Below are 18,064 nucleotides of genomic sequence, written 5' to 3'. Positions count from 1 at the left end.
ATCTCTGACAAATAAAATCTTAAAAAAGAAAAGAAAAAGCTAACGATGCTATATGTTCGCTAACCATTGTAAAAAAATAAATTTTAAAAGATATTTAACAATTACTATTTCAATTATTTGCAAGCAACACTGAAAACCGTTAGTATATATAATTTGTCTTTTTGCTGAAGTTGGTTTTGTGGGAGTAAGTAGCTAGTAAATGAACTAAGCTGACCTTCCAACATTCATATCTCAAGGGCAACATTGTTCTCTACTCCTACATTTGTATATTTGTCTCTTATTAAGGGTCTAAGGGCGTCATACATTTTTCAGTCGTACTTCACTGCATTTTTCAGAACTTCAAATGCTATAACTATATTTGCAATTTTAAAGAGTTTCAAAGTTTATTTGTTTGCAAGATTTAACTCTCCCAAAAATCAAGAGTTGACCGTGTATTTGATAATTTTGCCACATTCTTACAATTCAAAGTATGATAAAACTAGACCATTATAAAAACTATAAGCAGGGTCTAAAAAATTTGAACACACAGAGTGCAAAGTTGTATTATATCTAATTTGGATTATAAAAGGCCACACTATCACAGAATTCAATATGCTATAGACTTTTTAAAAATAGTTCTGATAAAATTGTGTTTTTTAAAATTATAATCCTGGCTAATATTCAAAGGTATAGCGAAAGTTTGTCTTCCTAAGGAAAAACTATAGCTGAACTATTAAGGACTCACAGAAAAAACCCTGGGAATATTCTACTACATTCATAAACTATGGTAAAATTATGACAGCTACTAAAACAAGAAACAAAAATCACTCATTCGCTTAAAAAGGAGTGTAGAGCATCTACTAGGAACCAAGCACTCTCCTGGGAAGAGAAAGATCAGACATACTCCCTTCTCTCCAGAGTGTACCTAAATCCAAGCAGGGAGAACAATTACGCAATTATGAAATATATAATGACTGAGAGAAGTACATATTGGTGCAAGTAACTCAGATGAGGTAAAACCAGAGAAAGCTTCCCAAAGTGACATATAAACTTATACTCCAAAACTAAGGTTACCCAGACTTGGGGTGAGTGGTGGGAGGGCAAAAAAGGAATGTTCCAGACGTAAAGAATGGAAGGTGAGAACAGATTCAAAATGAAAGGGAGAAAGATGGAGAGAACCTGACACAAGGTGAAGCAGAAACCATATCACAAAGAACCTAGTAAGATAAGTCTGTTACAGAATTTGGACTATATGCCAAGGCAAAAGAAAACATCTAAAGGTTTTAAGCAAAAAAAAAAAAAAAAAAAAAAAAGACATTAACATTTGCATATTAGCAAAATATGGCTGAAGTGAAGAAAAAATTAGAGATGGCCATGGGAGGCAGGAAGAACAAGTGGCTGCTGTTGCAGATGTCTTGGATCAGAGATGATGGTGGCATGGAGCAAGATTGCAGTAACTGGTATGGAAAGAAAGACAACTGGCCAGAGAAAGATTAGAAAAATAGACTAACAGGATTGGGTTTGGTAACTGGCTGGATTGGCGGGAAGAGGAGAGAGGGAAAAATTATTTATTATTCCCAGATTCCTGAACCTGGCAATTGAGGGAATGATGGTACTAACTAACCATTTCCCTTCTGTTGGAAATATTTACAAGGTCCTAAAAATATTACAGTGCAAAAAAATATTTTAGATTTGATTCTGGCAAATATAATTTTTATCTCTTAAGCTATCTTCTACCTATTCTGCATAAAATATTCAAATAAGTCTGTATTCTACAAGCATACACCAATAAGAAAGGAAATTCAGTTAGTAAAGAAACATGCTGAGTGTATGGAAAAGAGCAGCTTGACATTAAAGTTTGCTGTTCGAAGTGAATCTTCTAATAAAAAATTAAAAAAAAAAAAAGAGCTAGGGCTTGTGGGTGGCTCAGTCGTTAAGCAGCTGCCTTTAGCTCAGGTCATGATCTCTGGGTCTTGGGATTGACCCCTACATCAAGCTGCCTACTCAGGGGGAAGCCTGCTTCTTCCTTTCCCACTCCCCCTGCTTGTGTTCCCTCTCTTGGGTTGTGTCTCTGTCAAATAACTAACTAAATCTTAAAAAAAAAAAAAGAAAAGAAAAAGAAAAAGAAAAAAAGGCAAGAACTGACCGTATCCCCCAAAACACAGAAGGTGTCTCAAAAGTGTCTTTCTTGGACCCTGATATTACTAAATTATACACAGGAGTAGCTTTTACCTAAAACCATGACAGATTTTGTTTTGTTTTTTTAGGATTTAACATTATTTTGGCAAAAAAATCTACATAAAAAAGAGCACTACCCTTTGAAATCCAGTGTCAAGAACAAAAGGCAGTAGCTTTCAAAACCCACGAATTCACTGAGAAATTTACATGCCTTAAACTTCTGTAAATAGATTAGCAAAGGCCAAGCAGATTAGTTTCTCTTTAAATACTTTCATTTTGTCTCTATAAAGCTATATCCAATACTGTGAAAACAGTCTGCTCTAAGAGGAATTTCAAGAGCTAATCTTGATTTTTAATATTTTTATTAAGTAAACTCTCCACCCAACATGGAGCTTGAACTGCCACCCCTAGATCAAGAGCCACATGCTCCACCAAGTGGAGTCCCAGGAGCTACTCATTCTCTTAAACACTGTATCCTAATAAACAAATCTCATATTAAGTTGCTGTATCAATGTATTTATAACCTATATATATTTATATAGAAGGTAACAAATTAGAGAAGATACACTTTTCAGTATTTACAAAAAGTTAAACCACCACTTTATTCTCTCAAGGTAATTTTATATATCACAAAATAAGACTTTCCTCACAATGACTGGATTCAATTAATGTATGAAATAAAAATTAGATGCTCTCTCCTACAGGTATCTAGCAACCCCCTTAAACCAACTCCCATGGACTTCTCCCGGAACATGCTATTTCATCAGTTATCTAGTGAGTCTGTGAGAAATGGGCTATCCTTTTGGCTTGCAAAACAGCTTGCTAGAGCACCTACTGTGTCAAGAGAATGAATTTCAACTTATTGTGAAAAATGAATGAAAACTATTTATTTTCTTAACTGTCATTGCTTCCTTTAGTCTATTTGACAGAAAAACCCAGTTCTCATGAAAACTTAACCTCATCAACTCTAGCGAACTTGGTGATTCCTGACTGGTAACATCAGAAGGACCATCCCCTACTGACATTTACAAAATCAATCAAAACAAAAAGTTTTCCCACGATTCTGGTCATATTGGAGGAAAGGACTTTCCTCCCATAGCTATACGTCTTATTGGCTTTTCTACAGTTTTCCCAGACGTTTCTCTTGATCGGCAACATTTTAAAATAACAAGATTTATGATCTCTTTCACGCCTCAGTTAGGAAAGACGTTGCTAATACAATAACTTGCCAAAAATTACAATGCTGACGACTGAATGTTTACTGCTAAACAAAAGAATTCTACTCTAAGAAAAAAGTCCTCAGGAAAGAACATATCCTTAAAGCCATAAATAATTTCTAACATAATTAGAAGTTCACTTGGATAATAGTAATTCAAATCTCCCAGACCTCGACAGTTACTACCAAGTTTTCCCATGAAATGGAGGTTAGGGATCAGCCTTAGAAGCACTAAGAGAGGTAACAGGCTCTAGAACTGAAAGGGGGAAGAGAAACCAGAGAAGCGAAGCATGGTGAGGAAAGAGAAAAACTAGTTCTAACGTGGCACAGAGCACAAGAAAAAGACGTTTCTGAAGCCCAAACCCTCAGAGACCGAGAAGCGAACTCCGAAGTCTGTGGAAGAAGGCGCCCAAGCCCAGTGACAATGGGAACCGCTCCTTTCTGGGAGTGAGGGCACCGAGAGGAGACCATGCCTCGCCTGGGCTACCTTCCTGTCTTCTCTTAATGAACGAGACCCACCTGGAGACCGCCATGGCCGGGCGCCGGCGGTTCGGATCTCGCCGCGAGCTACGCGCTGCACCGCTGAGGCGCTAGTTTCCAGAGAGCAGAGCGACGAAGGCCCAGGCCCCGGTCAGAGGAGAGGGCCGGTGCGGCGCGGGGCGTCCCGCCGTGAGCCCTTGAACATCTGCCCCGCCGCCTGCCCGAATTCGTCCCCGCCGCGGCCGGGGAGCAAGGGTCTGAGGCGGCGGCGGAGGCGGCAGTCCTCCGACCCGCACGACTTCAAACCGGGGGCCCCCAGCCCCGCTCTTTGCTGACGCAGGCGTCGGCACGCTGAACTGAGCGTCAGCGCGCCGGAAGTGACGTCAGCTCCCCGCCACGGCCTCCTCTGTGCGAGTGAGGGGAAGGCGTGAGGGTAGTTTCTGTTCGGCTGTGTGCACCCGAAAGAAAAAGTTTGTGGCTATCTGTCGTTAACCAGACAGGAAGGACAAATAAAGGTACCCTTATTTCCTAGAGAAGAAAAGAAAGGCGATTTAGCCAAGCCTCTAGAAATTCGAAAAACTTTGTATCTAATTCCTTACTGCCCTGGTCCTTATCCAACCAGGCTGCTAGAGGAAACACGATCCCGAAGACCTTAGGTGTTCTATTCGAGGGGGGCGATGCCAGTGGGAGGGGTGAAAGCAGGGAAGATCTGCCAGGGCACTTAGGACACGGCTCCAATGTTAGCCATATTCGCCAGAAGTTCTGCATTGCTATCGTAGGGAAGGTCTTCTGCCAGCGATTTTGCCAAACCCAGTTTGTTTCCTCAGCTGTCTACGTTATAGATAAAAAACGATGATTTTCTCAGTCCCGTGTAAAAATTCCCAGCCCACCCCGACTTTTTTTTTTTTTTTTGGTGCCTTATCTGGCTATTGAGTTGCTTAACTCATTAGTCTTTTAAACATTCTTCTGTCACTTAGTGCAAGTCCTTACCATCTTAAACTTGATTTTTATGATAGTAGCTAAGGTATTGTTTCTCTAGCTTTTAAAGTCAAGTCCATCTTGAGGCCGCTAACAGATCCGTATTCAAAAAAAAAAAAAAGGAAAAAGAAAAACCTGCTTTGGGGGTGCCTGATTAAGCGGCTGCCTTCTGCTGGGGTCATGACCCCAGCGTCCTGGGAATGAGCCCCACCTCGGGCTTCTGTTTAGCTGAGAGCCTGCTCCTCTCCCTGTCTGCCGCTCTCCCTGCTTGTGCTCTCTAACAAATAAATAAATAAAATCTTTAAAACACACACACAAAACCACTGCTTTTATCATGTCACTCTGCGTATAAAATTTGCCCACTGGCTTCTCATTACCTGAAGAATCTATGTCTCAACACCTGAGTCTGCTTTTCATCTATAAAATGAAGCTAGTGAGAAGTACTATAGAAGGTTATGGGAATAAAATGATGTCATGTATCTAGGAAAGCTTACAAGAGCTTTGTAAACCATAAAGTAGTTTATAAATGTAAGGGAAAAGAAACAAACAAGTTCCTGCTATGTGGTAAGCATTTGGCATGATTTATCTCCTATAATTTCTAGGCCGACCGGTAAAGTAAGTTTTAACCTTCAATTTATTTTTTTTTGAGATTTTATATTTAAGTAATCTCTACACCCACCATGGGGCTCAAACTCACAACCCCAAGATCAAGAGTCACATGCCCTACTAACAGAGCAATCCAAGCACCCTATTAATCTTTAATTTAGAGGTAAGGAAACTAAGCTCAGAAAGTTTAATTTGCCCACGATCCAAGTTAGTAATACTTACTGTTGTTCATTCATTCAGTAAATATATATGGCACCCGCTCTGTGTCCTAACACTTCACTAGGCACTGTTTGTACTGTTAGACAAAATCCAATTAAGCTGATGTTCAAGTATCTTCACATTTCACAGTCATCTCACACCCACCTTCTCAATATATTTCCCACCAATGAAACAAAAAAGCAGGTACTACTTAACTGATTGTGTACTACATTCATTTATTCAACCAAAATTAATACCTACCATTTGCCGAACTCTACTAGAGATTGGAGCTTCAGGGTACTCATTTGGTTAAACTTACATCCTAATGGAAGGAAAAAGAGTAAACAGGTAAACAAGAAAATGTCATGTTTATATTTCATGTAAAGCAGAATGATGGGATAAATAGGATGATTAGAGACTCTAGACTGGGTAATTAGGGAAAAACCAAGGAGGCACTTAACCTCAGGCCTGAAAAACAGTGGGGAGCCAGCTGTGTGAAGATCTGGGGAGAATTCCAGGTAGAGGAAGTGTAAAAGCCTAAGGGAACTCTGCTGTGTGGAGAGATGAACTAGAAGATAGAGGCCATTGTAAGGAATTTGGATTTTACTTAGATGCAGTAGGAAGTCATAGGAGAGCTTTAACATGTGAATAAAATAATCTGATCAGAAATCTTTCTCTTTAATATTCAGAGGTAAGTAGATATATAGTTCAAAATAATATTTAGAAGACAGGAAATGGCTAGTATCATAGGTTTGCAAGGGTAGTGTAATAATCAAATATATTGATGTCAGTCCATCTTGTTTTTAAATCCTTCCTCACCACATTTAACACAGCTGTTAAGGGAGTTTTACCCTTTTAAGCTTCAGTTCCTTCATCTGTGAAATGGGAATAATAATAGCACCTCCTGGGGCACCTGGGTGGCTCAGTGGGTTAAGCCTCTGCCTTTGGCTTGGGTCATGATCTCAAGGTCCTGGGATGGAGTACCGAATCAGGCTCTCTGCTTGGTGGGGAGCCTGCTTCCCCTCTCTCTCTGCCTGCCTCTCTGCCTGCTTGTGATTCTCTCTCTTTCTCTCTCTCTCTGTCAAATGAATAAATAAAATCTTAAAAAATAATAGGACCTCCTATTGTGGTAGTGAGTATTAAATGAGATAATGAATTAAAGGCATTTAACCAAGTGACTGTCACAATAAGCATGCAAAAATACTATTAACTACATTGATTTTTCTTTTGGTTAACTATATGATCTTGAGTGAGTGACTTAACTTCTGTGTCTCATCTGTAAAATGGTTACGATCATCAGTTGGTCCACAATTCGTATTTGAAATGCCTACCAGGTGGTTTTCTGAATTAATAATTGTTTTTTTTAAAGGTTTTATTTATTTATTCTACAGAGAGAGATCACAAGTAGGCAGAGAGGCAGGCAGAGAGAGAGGAAGGGAAGCAGAGAGCCCAACGTGGGGCTCGATCCCAGGACCCTGGGATCATGACCCGAGCCGAAGGCAGAGGCTTTAACCCACTGAGCCACCCAGGTGCCCCAAGAATTCTTTTAGATTTTGATTTCAATTTTAGGTTTTGATTGGATTTAGTAATCCAGCTCATATACCTTGTATTACATCATACCCCAACAGCTTCTAGGGCAGCATCCTATAATCAAATACATTTATAGCTCCACAGCAAAAGGTATGAATAGTCAGCCATACTAAGAGGAATAAAGCAAAGACTGTAAATAGTTGCAAGCCAGTTCAGATCAGGTTTGCTGCCAAATGAATTTTTTTTAAATATGGTTTTTAGACCCTTTCCAGTTTCAGAATTGTAAATAATGGATTACGAACCTATACTCTGTAAAGTGATGGTAAGGATTAAATGAGCAAGATATGATACACTTAAAAAATACTAACTGCTAAATAAATATTAGCTATTATACTTTATCACCAGAAAAGTGGTTTCAAAAAATCAATGGCAGGCCTTCCTGGTCCTGTGTCTGAGTGTCCACCACTGCATCCCTGCTCAGATACTGAAGATCTAACTACAGCCATGAGCAGTAATGAGTGTTTCCAGTGTGGACGATCTGACTATGAGGCTCAGGAATGCCCTACAGGTGGAGGCTGTGGTCTTGGAATAAGAAGCCATGGCAGAGGTGGAAACCTTCATAGAGGTTTCCAGTTTGGTTCCTTATCTCTTCCAGACACCTGTTATCACTGTGGTGAGTCTGGTTATCTTGCAGATGATTGTGGTCTTCATGAGGATACCTGGCTATAATAGCAGTAGACGTGGCCACATAAACAAGGACTGTCAGGATCCTGAGAGAGAGCGCAATTCTGCTACAGCTGTAGCAGACCAGGCCATCTGGCTCATGACCGTGACCATAAGGATGAGCAGAAGCGCTATTCTTGTGGACAGTTTGGACACATTCAAAAAGACTGCCCCAAAGTGAGTGCGATAGGTGTGGTGAGACTGGTTACATAGCCATCAACTGCAGGAGAACAAGTGAAGTTGACCTTGACCACTGTGGCAAGTGAGGAGACCTTGCACGGGAATGCATGACTATAGTCACAGCTTAATTATTTTCCTTTGTTGCTTCTCCTTTTTCTGATTGAAGGTCACACTATTTTCTCTGAATCCTCTTCACTGGCCAAAGGTTGGCAGAGTCTACTCCCAGGACAGTGAGTTTTACTTGCCATGTAAAAAAAGAGAAAGGATGGGGAAAAAACCAACTTCTGCATTTAACTACCAAAAACAAAACAAACAAACAAAAAAGTTTGTTTAGTTTGCTAGAGGTGTTATGTATAATTCTTTGTTAAAGAACCCCTCCCCCCCCCCACTGGTGAATAGGGATTGATGAATGGGAAGAGTTGAGTCAGACCAGTAAGCCTGTTTTGGTTTCTTGGATATGTTCCCATGTAGGAAGGTAAACCAATTATGGAGTATCTATGAGTTTTCATAAATAACTTTAACTTTAGCATAACAATGGCCCTGGATTATCTGACCTCGGTAGTTATTAGATAATATCAAGTAACATCTGTATCAGGCCCTACATAGAATATACAGTTGAGTGGGAGTAAACAAAATAAAAAGACAAATGTGTGTGTTAATGGCTGTGTGAGAAAAATTGGGATAAAGGCTTAAACAGGAACAACTTCATCACAGTATTAGGCTGGATATACATAAGGTGATGGCAAAGGTTTAGAACACACTTTTCAAAGACTACATCTAAAACCCAGAGTAAACATTTATGCTCAGAGTTAGCATAAGTTGGAGTTATTCAGGAATTGCAGAGAAATGCATCTTCACGGAAATCAAGCTGTTATTTTTGTATACTATATCACTTAGACAACTGTGTTTCAGTTTTTAAAAGTCAGATGGAAAAAAGCAACTGAAGTCCTAGAAAATAGAAATGTAATTTTAAACTATCCAATAAAGCTGGAGGAGGAAGAGAGTTTGACTAAAGTTCTTTTTGTTTCAAATTTTCCTTAATATATATGGTGCAAAAGGCCATAATACCATTCTCCTCCCTACCTTCCCAGATATAACCTATCAAGTTTGTGTATATGCTTCCTGTCCCATGTTTTTATCATTTTGCTAATATATGTGTATCCATAAAGAACAAAAGTTGGGGCGCCTGAGTGGCTCAGTGGGTTAAAGCCTCTGCCTTTGGCTCAGGTCAGGCTCCCAGGGTCCTGGGATCAAGCCCCACATTGAGCCCCACATCGGGCTCTCTGCTCAGTGGGGAGCCTGCTTCCCTCCCTCTCTCTCTCTCTGCCTACTTGTGATCTCTGTCTGTCAAATTAATAGATAAAATCTTAAAAAAAAAAGAACAAAAAGTATCATTTATAAGCTCATAGTTAATTAATTAACATTATGTTTCCAAGATCTAGTCCATTATATGAAAATCCATAATTTATTCATTCTTTACTGACTGATACTTAGGTTTTTCCAATTTTACATTATTATAAATGAAGTTAAATGAGTATCCTTTTTTTTAAGATTTTATTTTTAAGCAATCTCCACACCCAATGTGGGGCTTAAACTTAACAACCCCAAGATTAAGAGTTTGCCCACTCTACAGACTGAACCCAGCCAAGTGCCCCTGCAATGAGTATGTTTGACATGAGCTTTACATATACATGCATAAATCAATCTAAAAATACAAGTGTATTGAAAGAATAAGCCCCAAACTTACGATAAAATGCAGGTTATCCTGGCTGGGAGTGGGGCAGGAGGAAAATGGGATTTGATAGGGGTAATGAAAATGGAAAAGTTATGTGACATTTTTTCCTTAAAAAAATGTGGAACACAAATATAACAAGATTTTAATATATGTTAATTCTTAATTGTAGGAATATAATTTTTAAAATTGTTTCTGTTATTTTCTATTTTTTACATTTATTGTAAAATATTTCAAAAATATGAGAGTTGAAAAAATATGCAGTGAACACCCATATGCCAATGACCTATATTCTACAATTAATATTTTACTCTATTAGCTTTAGAACATAACTACTATTTATTTCCCTCTATTCATATTGTCCAGATTTTTTATACATTTAAAAACAAGTTGCAGGGCGCCTGGGCAGCTCATTGGGTTAAGCCTCTGCCTTCAGCTCAGGTCATGATCTCAGGGTCCTTGGATCGAGCCCTGCATCAGGCTCTCCGCTCAGCGGGGAGCCTGCTTCCTCCTCCCCCTCTGCCTGCCTCTCTGCCTATTTGTGATCTGTCTCTCTCTCTCTCTGTCTGTCAAATAAATAATAAATCTTTATTTAAAAAAAAAAAAACAAGTTGCAAACATCAATACACTTCAGCCCTAAACACTCAACATTGATATCATTAAATTGGGTTGAATAATTATTTATTTGGCTTCTTTTTTAGGTAAAATTGACATACAATAAAATGTATAAATCTTAGGTGTAACCTAAACCTCTATCAAAATAAAATATACAGAAAATTTAGAATATAGATATATAATATATAGACATACATAACCCCTAGAAAGTTCCTTTATATCCCTTCCTGGGTAACACAAAGCAGCACTCATCCCTCAAGGGCACCTCTATTCTAATTTTTTTCCACGGTTGATTAGTTTCATTTGCTCTAGAACTTCATATAGATTCAGTCATACAATATGGGCTCTTTTGTGCCTGGCTTCATTGGAGCAACACAGTGGTTTTGAAATTAAGTCACACTCTTGGCATGCTGCAGCAGTTCATTCCTTTTTACTGCTAAGTAAAAAACAGATTTTTATTATACTTTGTTTATCCACCCACTTGATGGATAATTAAGTGGTTTCCACTTTGGGGCTATTACAATGAATAAAGTGTTTTAAATATCCTTTTACCTGTCTGGCTGTTGTCATAAGTTTTCATTTGCATTGGGTAAATACCTAGAAGAAGGATGGTTGGATCTTAGTGTACGTAACTCACTCCGTAAGAGAATGTCAAACAGTTTTCTAAAGTGATTGCACCACTTTACACTCCTACCAGCAGTGAGCGAGAGTTCAAGCAACCAGCTTTTTGCCTTGAGCATTGTATTAGGTACAAGAGTTCTTTTAGTTACAAAAGAACTAAAAAAGTTATCCTTGCCTAAAAAGCTTACATTATAATTTGCACAATTGGCAAATACTGATGAAACAAGGAAAATTAGACTCTTGAACTATGCAAAGCTGATTTTACATGCAGAAAGAGTTATGTAGTCTTAAGAAACCTGGGGCACCTGAGTGGCTCAGTCAGTAGAGCACGCAACTCTCGATCTCAGAGTGAGTTCAAACTCCACAATGGGTGCAGAGATAGAGATAGAAAGAAAGGAAGGAAGAAAGAAAGAGAAAGAAAGAAAGACCAAGAGGCAGGAGGCCTATTCACCATAGAAGTTTGTGGGTCAGGTGCTGCAGCTAACCTTCTCTAGAAGAAGGGAAGGAGGTGCAACATAGTTGTTATGGTAATATATTTCCTTCCTACTATTCACAGGGCAGGACTAAGAAATTAATCACTTAAATTATCACGAAATTCACCTCATTGTAAACTATTAGGTAGCATATGGTATGAATCCAAACAGCTGTTGGATCGTTGGTGCAAACGAGATTTTTTTTTTTAACATTTTTTGAGTTCTTTTAGAAGATTTCATTTATTTGTCAGAGAGAGAGTGAGAGTGAGAGAGTGAGTAAGCACAAGCAGGGGGACCAGTAGGCAGAGGGAGAAGCAGGCTCCCCAATGAGCAGGAAGCCCAATGCAGGACTTAATCCCAAGACCCTGGAATCATGACCTGAGCCGAAGGCAGACGCTTAACACAGGCAGCCCAGGATTAATTTTTTTCTTTTCTTTTTTTTTAAAGATTTTATTTATTTATTTGACAGATAGAGATCACAAGTAGGCAGAGAAACAGGCAGAGAGAGAGAAGGAAGCAGGCTCTCCGCTGAGCAGAGAGCCCAACGGGGGGCTCGATCCCAGTACCTTGGGATCATGACCTGAGTGGAAGGCAGAGGCTTTAACCCACTGAGCCACCCAGGCGCCCCCCAGGATTAATTTTTAAGTTAATATTGAAATATTCATTTCATGCTTTCTTACATATCTCACATCCTAATATTTTTTAAAATGTCTCCCCTGGAGCGCCTGGGTGGCTCAGTGGGTTAAGGCCTCTGCCTTCACCTCGGGTCATGATCCCAGGGTCCTGGGATCGAGCCCCATGTTGGGCACTCTGCTCAGCAGGGAGCCTGCTTCCTCCTCCCTCTCTGCCTGCCTCTCTGCTTACTTGTGATCTCTGTCTGTCAAATAAATAAAATTTAAAAATAGTAATAATAAAAATAAAAAAAAATAAAATGTCTCCCCTTGGACTACATCAAAATTTAAAACTCTTATATATCAAGGGACACAGTCAACAGAATGAAAGACAACCTACAGAATAGAAGAAAATATTGCAAATCATATATCCATAAGAGGTTAATATTTAGGGATGCTTGTCTGACTCGGTAGAGCATGCAGCTCTTGGTCTCAGAGTTGGGAGTTTGAGTCCCATGTTGGCTGTAGCGATTACTTAAAAATGAAGTCTTTAAAAAAATTTTAAAGGGATTAATATCTAGAATATATAGTATCTAGAATATATATATAGAATATATATATATATGAACTCCTATAACTCAACAAAAACAAAAATAAAACAACCTGATTGAAAAATGGGCAAAGGACTTCAACAGACATATTACAAAGAAGAGATAAAAATGACTAATAAGCAGATAAAAAACATGCTCAACATCAGTAATCATTAGAGAAATATCAATGAAACCCACAATGAGATATCAGGTTACACCCATCAGGATGGCTATTATGAAAACAAAACCAAGCAAGCAAGTAAACAAACAGTAACAAGTATTGGCAAGGATCTGGAGAAATAGGGACACTTGTGCACTGTTGGCAGGAAGGTAAAATGGTTCAGGCATTATGGAAAACAGTACAGGGGTTCCTCAAAAAGTTAAACATAGGGGCTCCTGGGTGACTCAGTCAGTTAAACATCTGCCTTCAGCTAAGGTCATGATCGAAGGGTCGGGGGATCTAGCCCCACAGCATCAGGCTCCTTGTTCATTTGGGAGTCTGCTTCTCTCTCTCCCTCGGCCCCTCTACCCCCATGCTTGCTCTCTCTCTCACTCACTAGCTCTCGCTCTCTTGTGTGCACTCTGTCTTTAAAAAAAATAAATAAAATCCTTACTTTAAAAAGCTAAAAAGAAAATTATAATATGAACCATTAATTCCACTCTGTGTAAATACCTAAAAGAATTGAAAACAGGAACTCAAACGGGTTTTGGTACAGCCATATTCAAGCCACATTATTCACAAGAGCCCAAAGTCAGAAGCAACTGCAGAGCCCATTGACTGATTAACAGAGAAACAACATGTGATGTATACATACAGTGGAATACTACTCAGCCTTAAATAGGAAGATAATTCTGACAAACATTACAACATGCACTAACCTTGAAGACATCATGCTGAGTGAAATCAGCTGGTCATGAAGGGACAAAAACTGTATGATTCCACTTCTGTGAGATGCCTAGAGCAGTTAAGTTCTCAGAAACAGAATGTTGAATGATGGTTACCAGGAGGTAGAGGAAGCAAGGCATGAGGAGTTACTGTTTAATGGCTACATTTGGAAGATAAAAGATGTTCTGGAGCTGGATGGTAGTAATAGTTGCACAGCAGTATGAATGTACTTATGCCACTGAACTGCACACTGAAGAATGGTTAAAATGGCAAATTTTGTGATATATATTTTTTACCACAGTTTTCAAAAAGTAACTTGGAGGGGTACGCCTTGGTGGCTCCATGGGTTGAGCGCTGGACTCTTGGTTTAAGGTCAGGTCACGATCTCAGGGTGGTGATATTGAGCCTGCATTGGGCTCTGTGCTCAGAAGAAAGTTGGCTTGGTATTCTCTCTCTCCCTCTGTCCCTGCCCTCCACCCTGGATTGCGCTCGCAAGTTCTTTCTCAAAATAAATAAGTAAAATCTTAAAATTTACCTTGTGGTAAGACATACCACTTTCTGATGTGGCAAAGCACATCTGTGTGTCCCCTTTCCTCAGAGAACAATGTTTCTGACAGAAAACTTGGGTCTCTGTAATTTCCCTCTTGATGATGACTTTCCAGGTAAAGAACTTTTTCATTGTAATTAACATGCAATGTCACAAGATGTCACTCTTTAGCTGGAAAACTCTTCCAATTCAGTTGGGGAGCTATCACAGTAAGTAAAGCCAACGCAGCAGACAAAAGCCTCTAACTCTCTTCATCAGTGCTTTACTCCCACAGATACAGTTTTCTGGGAAGGAGAAGGTTTGCATCTTTGAAGAACATTAGTGAACTACTCTTGTTTATGAAACTTACATTACTATTTATTAACCTAATACGTACTAATAGCTTTTCATTATAAATCAGTTTGATGTAACAAAAACGTATCATTTGAAAATGATAGCGATGTAATAATACAAAGCTGAAATGTAAAGTGTTTTTTTTTTTAAGATTTTGTTTATCTATTTGAGAGACAGAGAGAGAGCGAGAAACAGAGAGAGAGAGAGAGAGAGTGCTTGATCGGAAAGAGGGAGAAGCAGACTCCCTGCTAAGCAGGGAGCCCAATGAAGGGCTCCATCCCAGGCCCTGATATCATGACCTAAGCCAGAGGCAGATGCTTAACCCACTGAGCGACCCAGGCACCCCTGAAATGTAAAGATTATTGATAACTGAAAGTTAGGTGGCATATGGCTTTATCACTAAGTGATGTGTGACCTTGGTAAGTCATTTAATCTTTCTAATCTCACAAGAGTAGTAAAATTTCCTTTCTTAGGTCAATATACACTACTATATATTTAATATATGCTAATATATATTTAAATATGTTCTAATTCTGAAATATTTTGGTTTTTATAGTAGTATTCAAATTGTAACTGTTCAAATACAATATTAAAAGTGAGCTCAGTAATAGAAAATAGTCTGCAAGAAAACATTGGGAAATAATATAACGAGACTTCTTGACATCTTGGGTAATTAGGAAATTACTCACATGTATAAAACAATTGTAAAGCAGTATAAAAACTCTTGAAATGAAAAAAAATTTGTTACTGAGAACATTTTTTAAAAAGATGATGGAATATTTTATGCTTTGCTTAAATATAAGATTCTCAAGATGCAAGAACACAATAACTCTTAAAGATTATACCGCTTGAATTGATAATGTTACCTTGTAACTATAATCTAAATAAATTATTTTTTAAACTTCTAATTTTTGCAAGTAGTTTATAATTGATTTATAATATCTAAAAATAATCCAAAACCCGAATGCCCACCCCTGGATGAACTGAGGGACACTATAGTATGTTAATAAATGAGGGTATATTTTTATTAGTTGTTAGCAGTTATTAGGATTAAAATTACATTGTTAGGATAAGAAAGACTATCAACATCTGGCTGAGAACACAGAACTCAGAATGATATGAAGAGAATGTAGTGCCTGGCTGAGAATATTGACAGTGGTTTTGTTTCTAATATGAATTTTTTTGTTTAACTCTTAAAAACTTAGATCTTTCTGTTTAACTTCATGTTTGTATGATTAAATACCTAACTGGAAAGAAAAGAATGACCTGTTAAAATCTGCGTGATTCTTTTAAACAAATACAAGATTTATATTTCATGTCACAGTGTCACTTCTCTCACACATTTGGGGCGTGTGTTTTTGCGTGTGGTGGCGGTGGGAAATCTCCCAGTGGGAGACAAGTCTGGGAGGGGCAGAGTGGGGGAGGCCCCTCCTGTCCCATTCATTACATGTTCATTCACTGGGAGCTGGCAAAAACGGACTAATCTCTCATGCAGTCATTCCCTCTACCCTGCTAGGACTCCACCACCTCTCCCAGAACTCGGTAAGTTCAGAGTGCAGTAAAAATGCATGTTTCCAAAAAACAATCTGAAATGATTTTGTAGTTTATTGGAGGGTGAAGAAGGGAGGGGGTGAAGGTGGCGATTTTCAGGCCTCGCTTTGCTTTCGTCTTTGCACCGGGTTTCAAAAAGATATTAAACGGTTATTTAGACAGTAAGCGATTTTCTCAGAGAGTTTCTTCTCAGGCTGCTGCTGCCTACTGGACACCAGCGTGTGGGAATGGTAGACGGTGTGGGAAGACGCATTTGCAGCAGCAGTCTCTGCCTCTGTCCCCAGGTCCGAGGGATGTGGCTCTGCCGGCCCAGGCACCACTGAATCGCCCAGGCGTCCCGAAGACCCGACCTGAGCACAGACCATGAGTCCTCTGAGGCCGCTGCTGCTGCTGCTGGGTGGCTGCCTCCTCGTGGCCGCCCGGAGAGCCAAGGGGACGGCTGGCAGCGCGGCCGAGCTGGCCTCGGGTCCCACGGGCGGCTCTTCCGGCCGCTTCGTCAGCCCCGAGCGGCACGCGTGCAGCTGGCAGCTCCTGCCGCGCGTCCCAGGGCCCGCGGCGGGGAGCGAGCTGGCGCTGAGCTGCCGGGACCCGGCCGGGGCGCTCCAGCAGTGCGCCTACCGCGGGGAGCCCGAGCGCTGCGCCGCCTACGTCGCCCGCGGCCCCCACTACTGGAAGCAGGTGCTGGGCGGGCTGCGCAAGAAGAGGCGGCCGTGCCAGGACCCGGCTCCGCTCAAGGCTCGCCTGTGCGCAGGCAAGAAGGGCCACGGAGCCGAGCTGCGCCTCGTGCCCCACGGGTCCTCACCCGTGCGCCCCACTGCGGCAGTCTTCGCCCGGGATCCCGAGCCCCCAGCAAGGAGCCGGGGGCGGCTCCGGGAGCCCGCTCCCGGTCCCGCAGGAGGGTCCCGACTTCCCGAGAGCAAGTCTCCCAGAGGGAAGCCCTCTGAGAAGACCAAAGCGGGCAAGAGGAAGGCAACCTCGGACCCAGAAGAGGAGCGACCCCTGGGGACGCGGCCTGATCCGGACGGGTTGGACGAGAACGCGAAGCTCACGGAGACCTACTGTGCTGAGAAGTGGCACTCCCTTTGCAACTTCTTTGTCAATTTCTGGAATGGCTGAGGCTGCCAGCCTGGGGAAGAACGTGGGTGGGGGGCTGGGGGCTGGGGGTGGGGGATGGGAGGGCATGGGCCTTGGGTTGGGAGTGTAAGGGGTGTGGAGAATCTCTGAGATAGCAAAGACGTTTAACTTTTTGAAAAGTCCGATCCTGATGAAGAGCAGAAGAAATGGTGGAAACAGAAGTAGGTACTAAAGTACCTTAAGTGTACAAAAACTGTAGACTGGGAGAGAGGCGAGTACAGAGAAAGGCTGGGGAAAAAAAAAAAAAAATAAGAGGGAAAAAGTGACGAAAGCTATGTTGTCTCATGTGGGAAGCAGGATACAATGTATATTGTTTAACACACATATTAAAATGTAATCACCAGCAATTGGTAACCTGAGCCAGACTGAATTGTTTAGTGACTTCCCACTCAGTCAGATGACAAGATTCCGACCTTTCCCCCCCCTCCCCACCTTTTGGCATTAGTATGAACTTGGGTACTGCTTGGTGTCATAGATGACCTCTATTGGGTTAGAAGCCATTCAGAAATCAAAATTACCTCCAGTTAGAAGATTTTCAGGTTGGCTGCCCTTGGATTCTTTTAGAAGTGCTATTTTTAAATACAGGGATGCCTTATGTTCTGAAACTTTCCCATTGACCTCTTAAGAATGGTAGTGCTCTGGTCGGTTTCTAAAAAGAATTCTTTGTGTTTGATCATATATTTTTTAAATTTTTTAAATTTTTTATCACTTTTAAAAAATAGCTGAAATTAAGTATGTATTTACCTACTTACATATTACATTGTAATAGGTGCCCAATAAATATTATTACATCTTCTTCCATTAGAGAATGATACATTTAAAAATGGCTTAATTAAACAATAAACAAATAATTGTTGATACTGGGCCAGGTGCCCAGGACTTTGGGGCTGAGGAAGCGGGCTG

The 18,064-nt window shown here is 40.4% G+C and overlaps 2 protein-coding genes across 4 annotated transcripts in view; one reads left to right on the top strand and one right to left on the bottom strand.

Annotated features, from left to right (window-relative positions):
- The window catches only part of BTAF1 (B-TFIID TATA-box binding protein associated factor 1), a 98,458-nt gene extending 94,208 nt beyond the window's left edge, over window positions 1-4,250 (bottom strand). Inside the window, exon 1 of the mRNA XM_082721929.1 lies at window positions 3,893-4,250. Coding sequence (XP_082578055.1) covers window positions 3,893-3,906 — 14 coding nt within the window. The 5' untranslated portion in view covers window positions 3,907-4,250. The remainder of the gene's footprint in view (window positions 1-3,892) is intronic.
- FGFBP3 (fibroblast growth factor binding protein 3) overlaps window positions 1-17,515 on the top strand; it is a 130,380-nt gene extending 112,865 nt beyond the window's left edge. For 2 of the 3 annotated variants that reach the window (XM_082721973.1, XM_082721974.1), the window contains one exon: window positions 16,312-17,515. In XM_082721973.1, the coding sequence (XP_082578099.1) occupies window positions 16,391-17,143 (753 nt within the window). In that variant the 5' untranslated portion in view covers window positions 16,312-16,390 and the 3' untranslated portion in view covers window positions 17,144-17,515. Of the gene's footprint in view, window positions 1-15,899; window positions 16,019-16,311 lie in introns of those variants that run through there. The other variant, XM_082721972.1, reaches the window with a different exon arrangement.
- The last annotated feature ends 549 nt before the right edge of the window (window positions 17,516-18,064 follow it).

Source organism: Mustela nivalis, assembly GCF_964662115.1.
Source record: "Mustela nivalis genome assembly, chromosome: 2".
In the NCBI taxonomy this organism is placed as follows: Eukaryota; Metazoa; Chordata; class Mammalia; order Carnivora; family Mustelidae; genus Mustela; species Mustela nivalis.
This window is presented reverse-complemented; position numbering and strand designations above follow the sequence as displayed.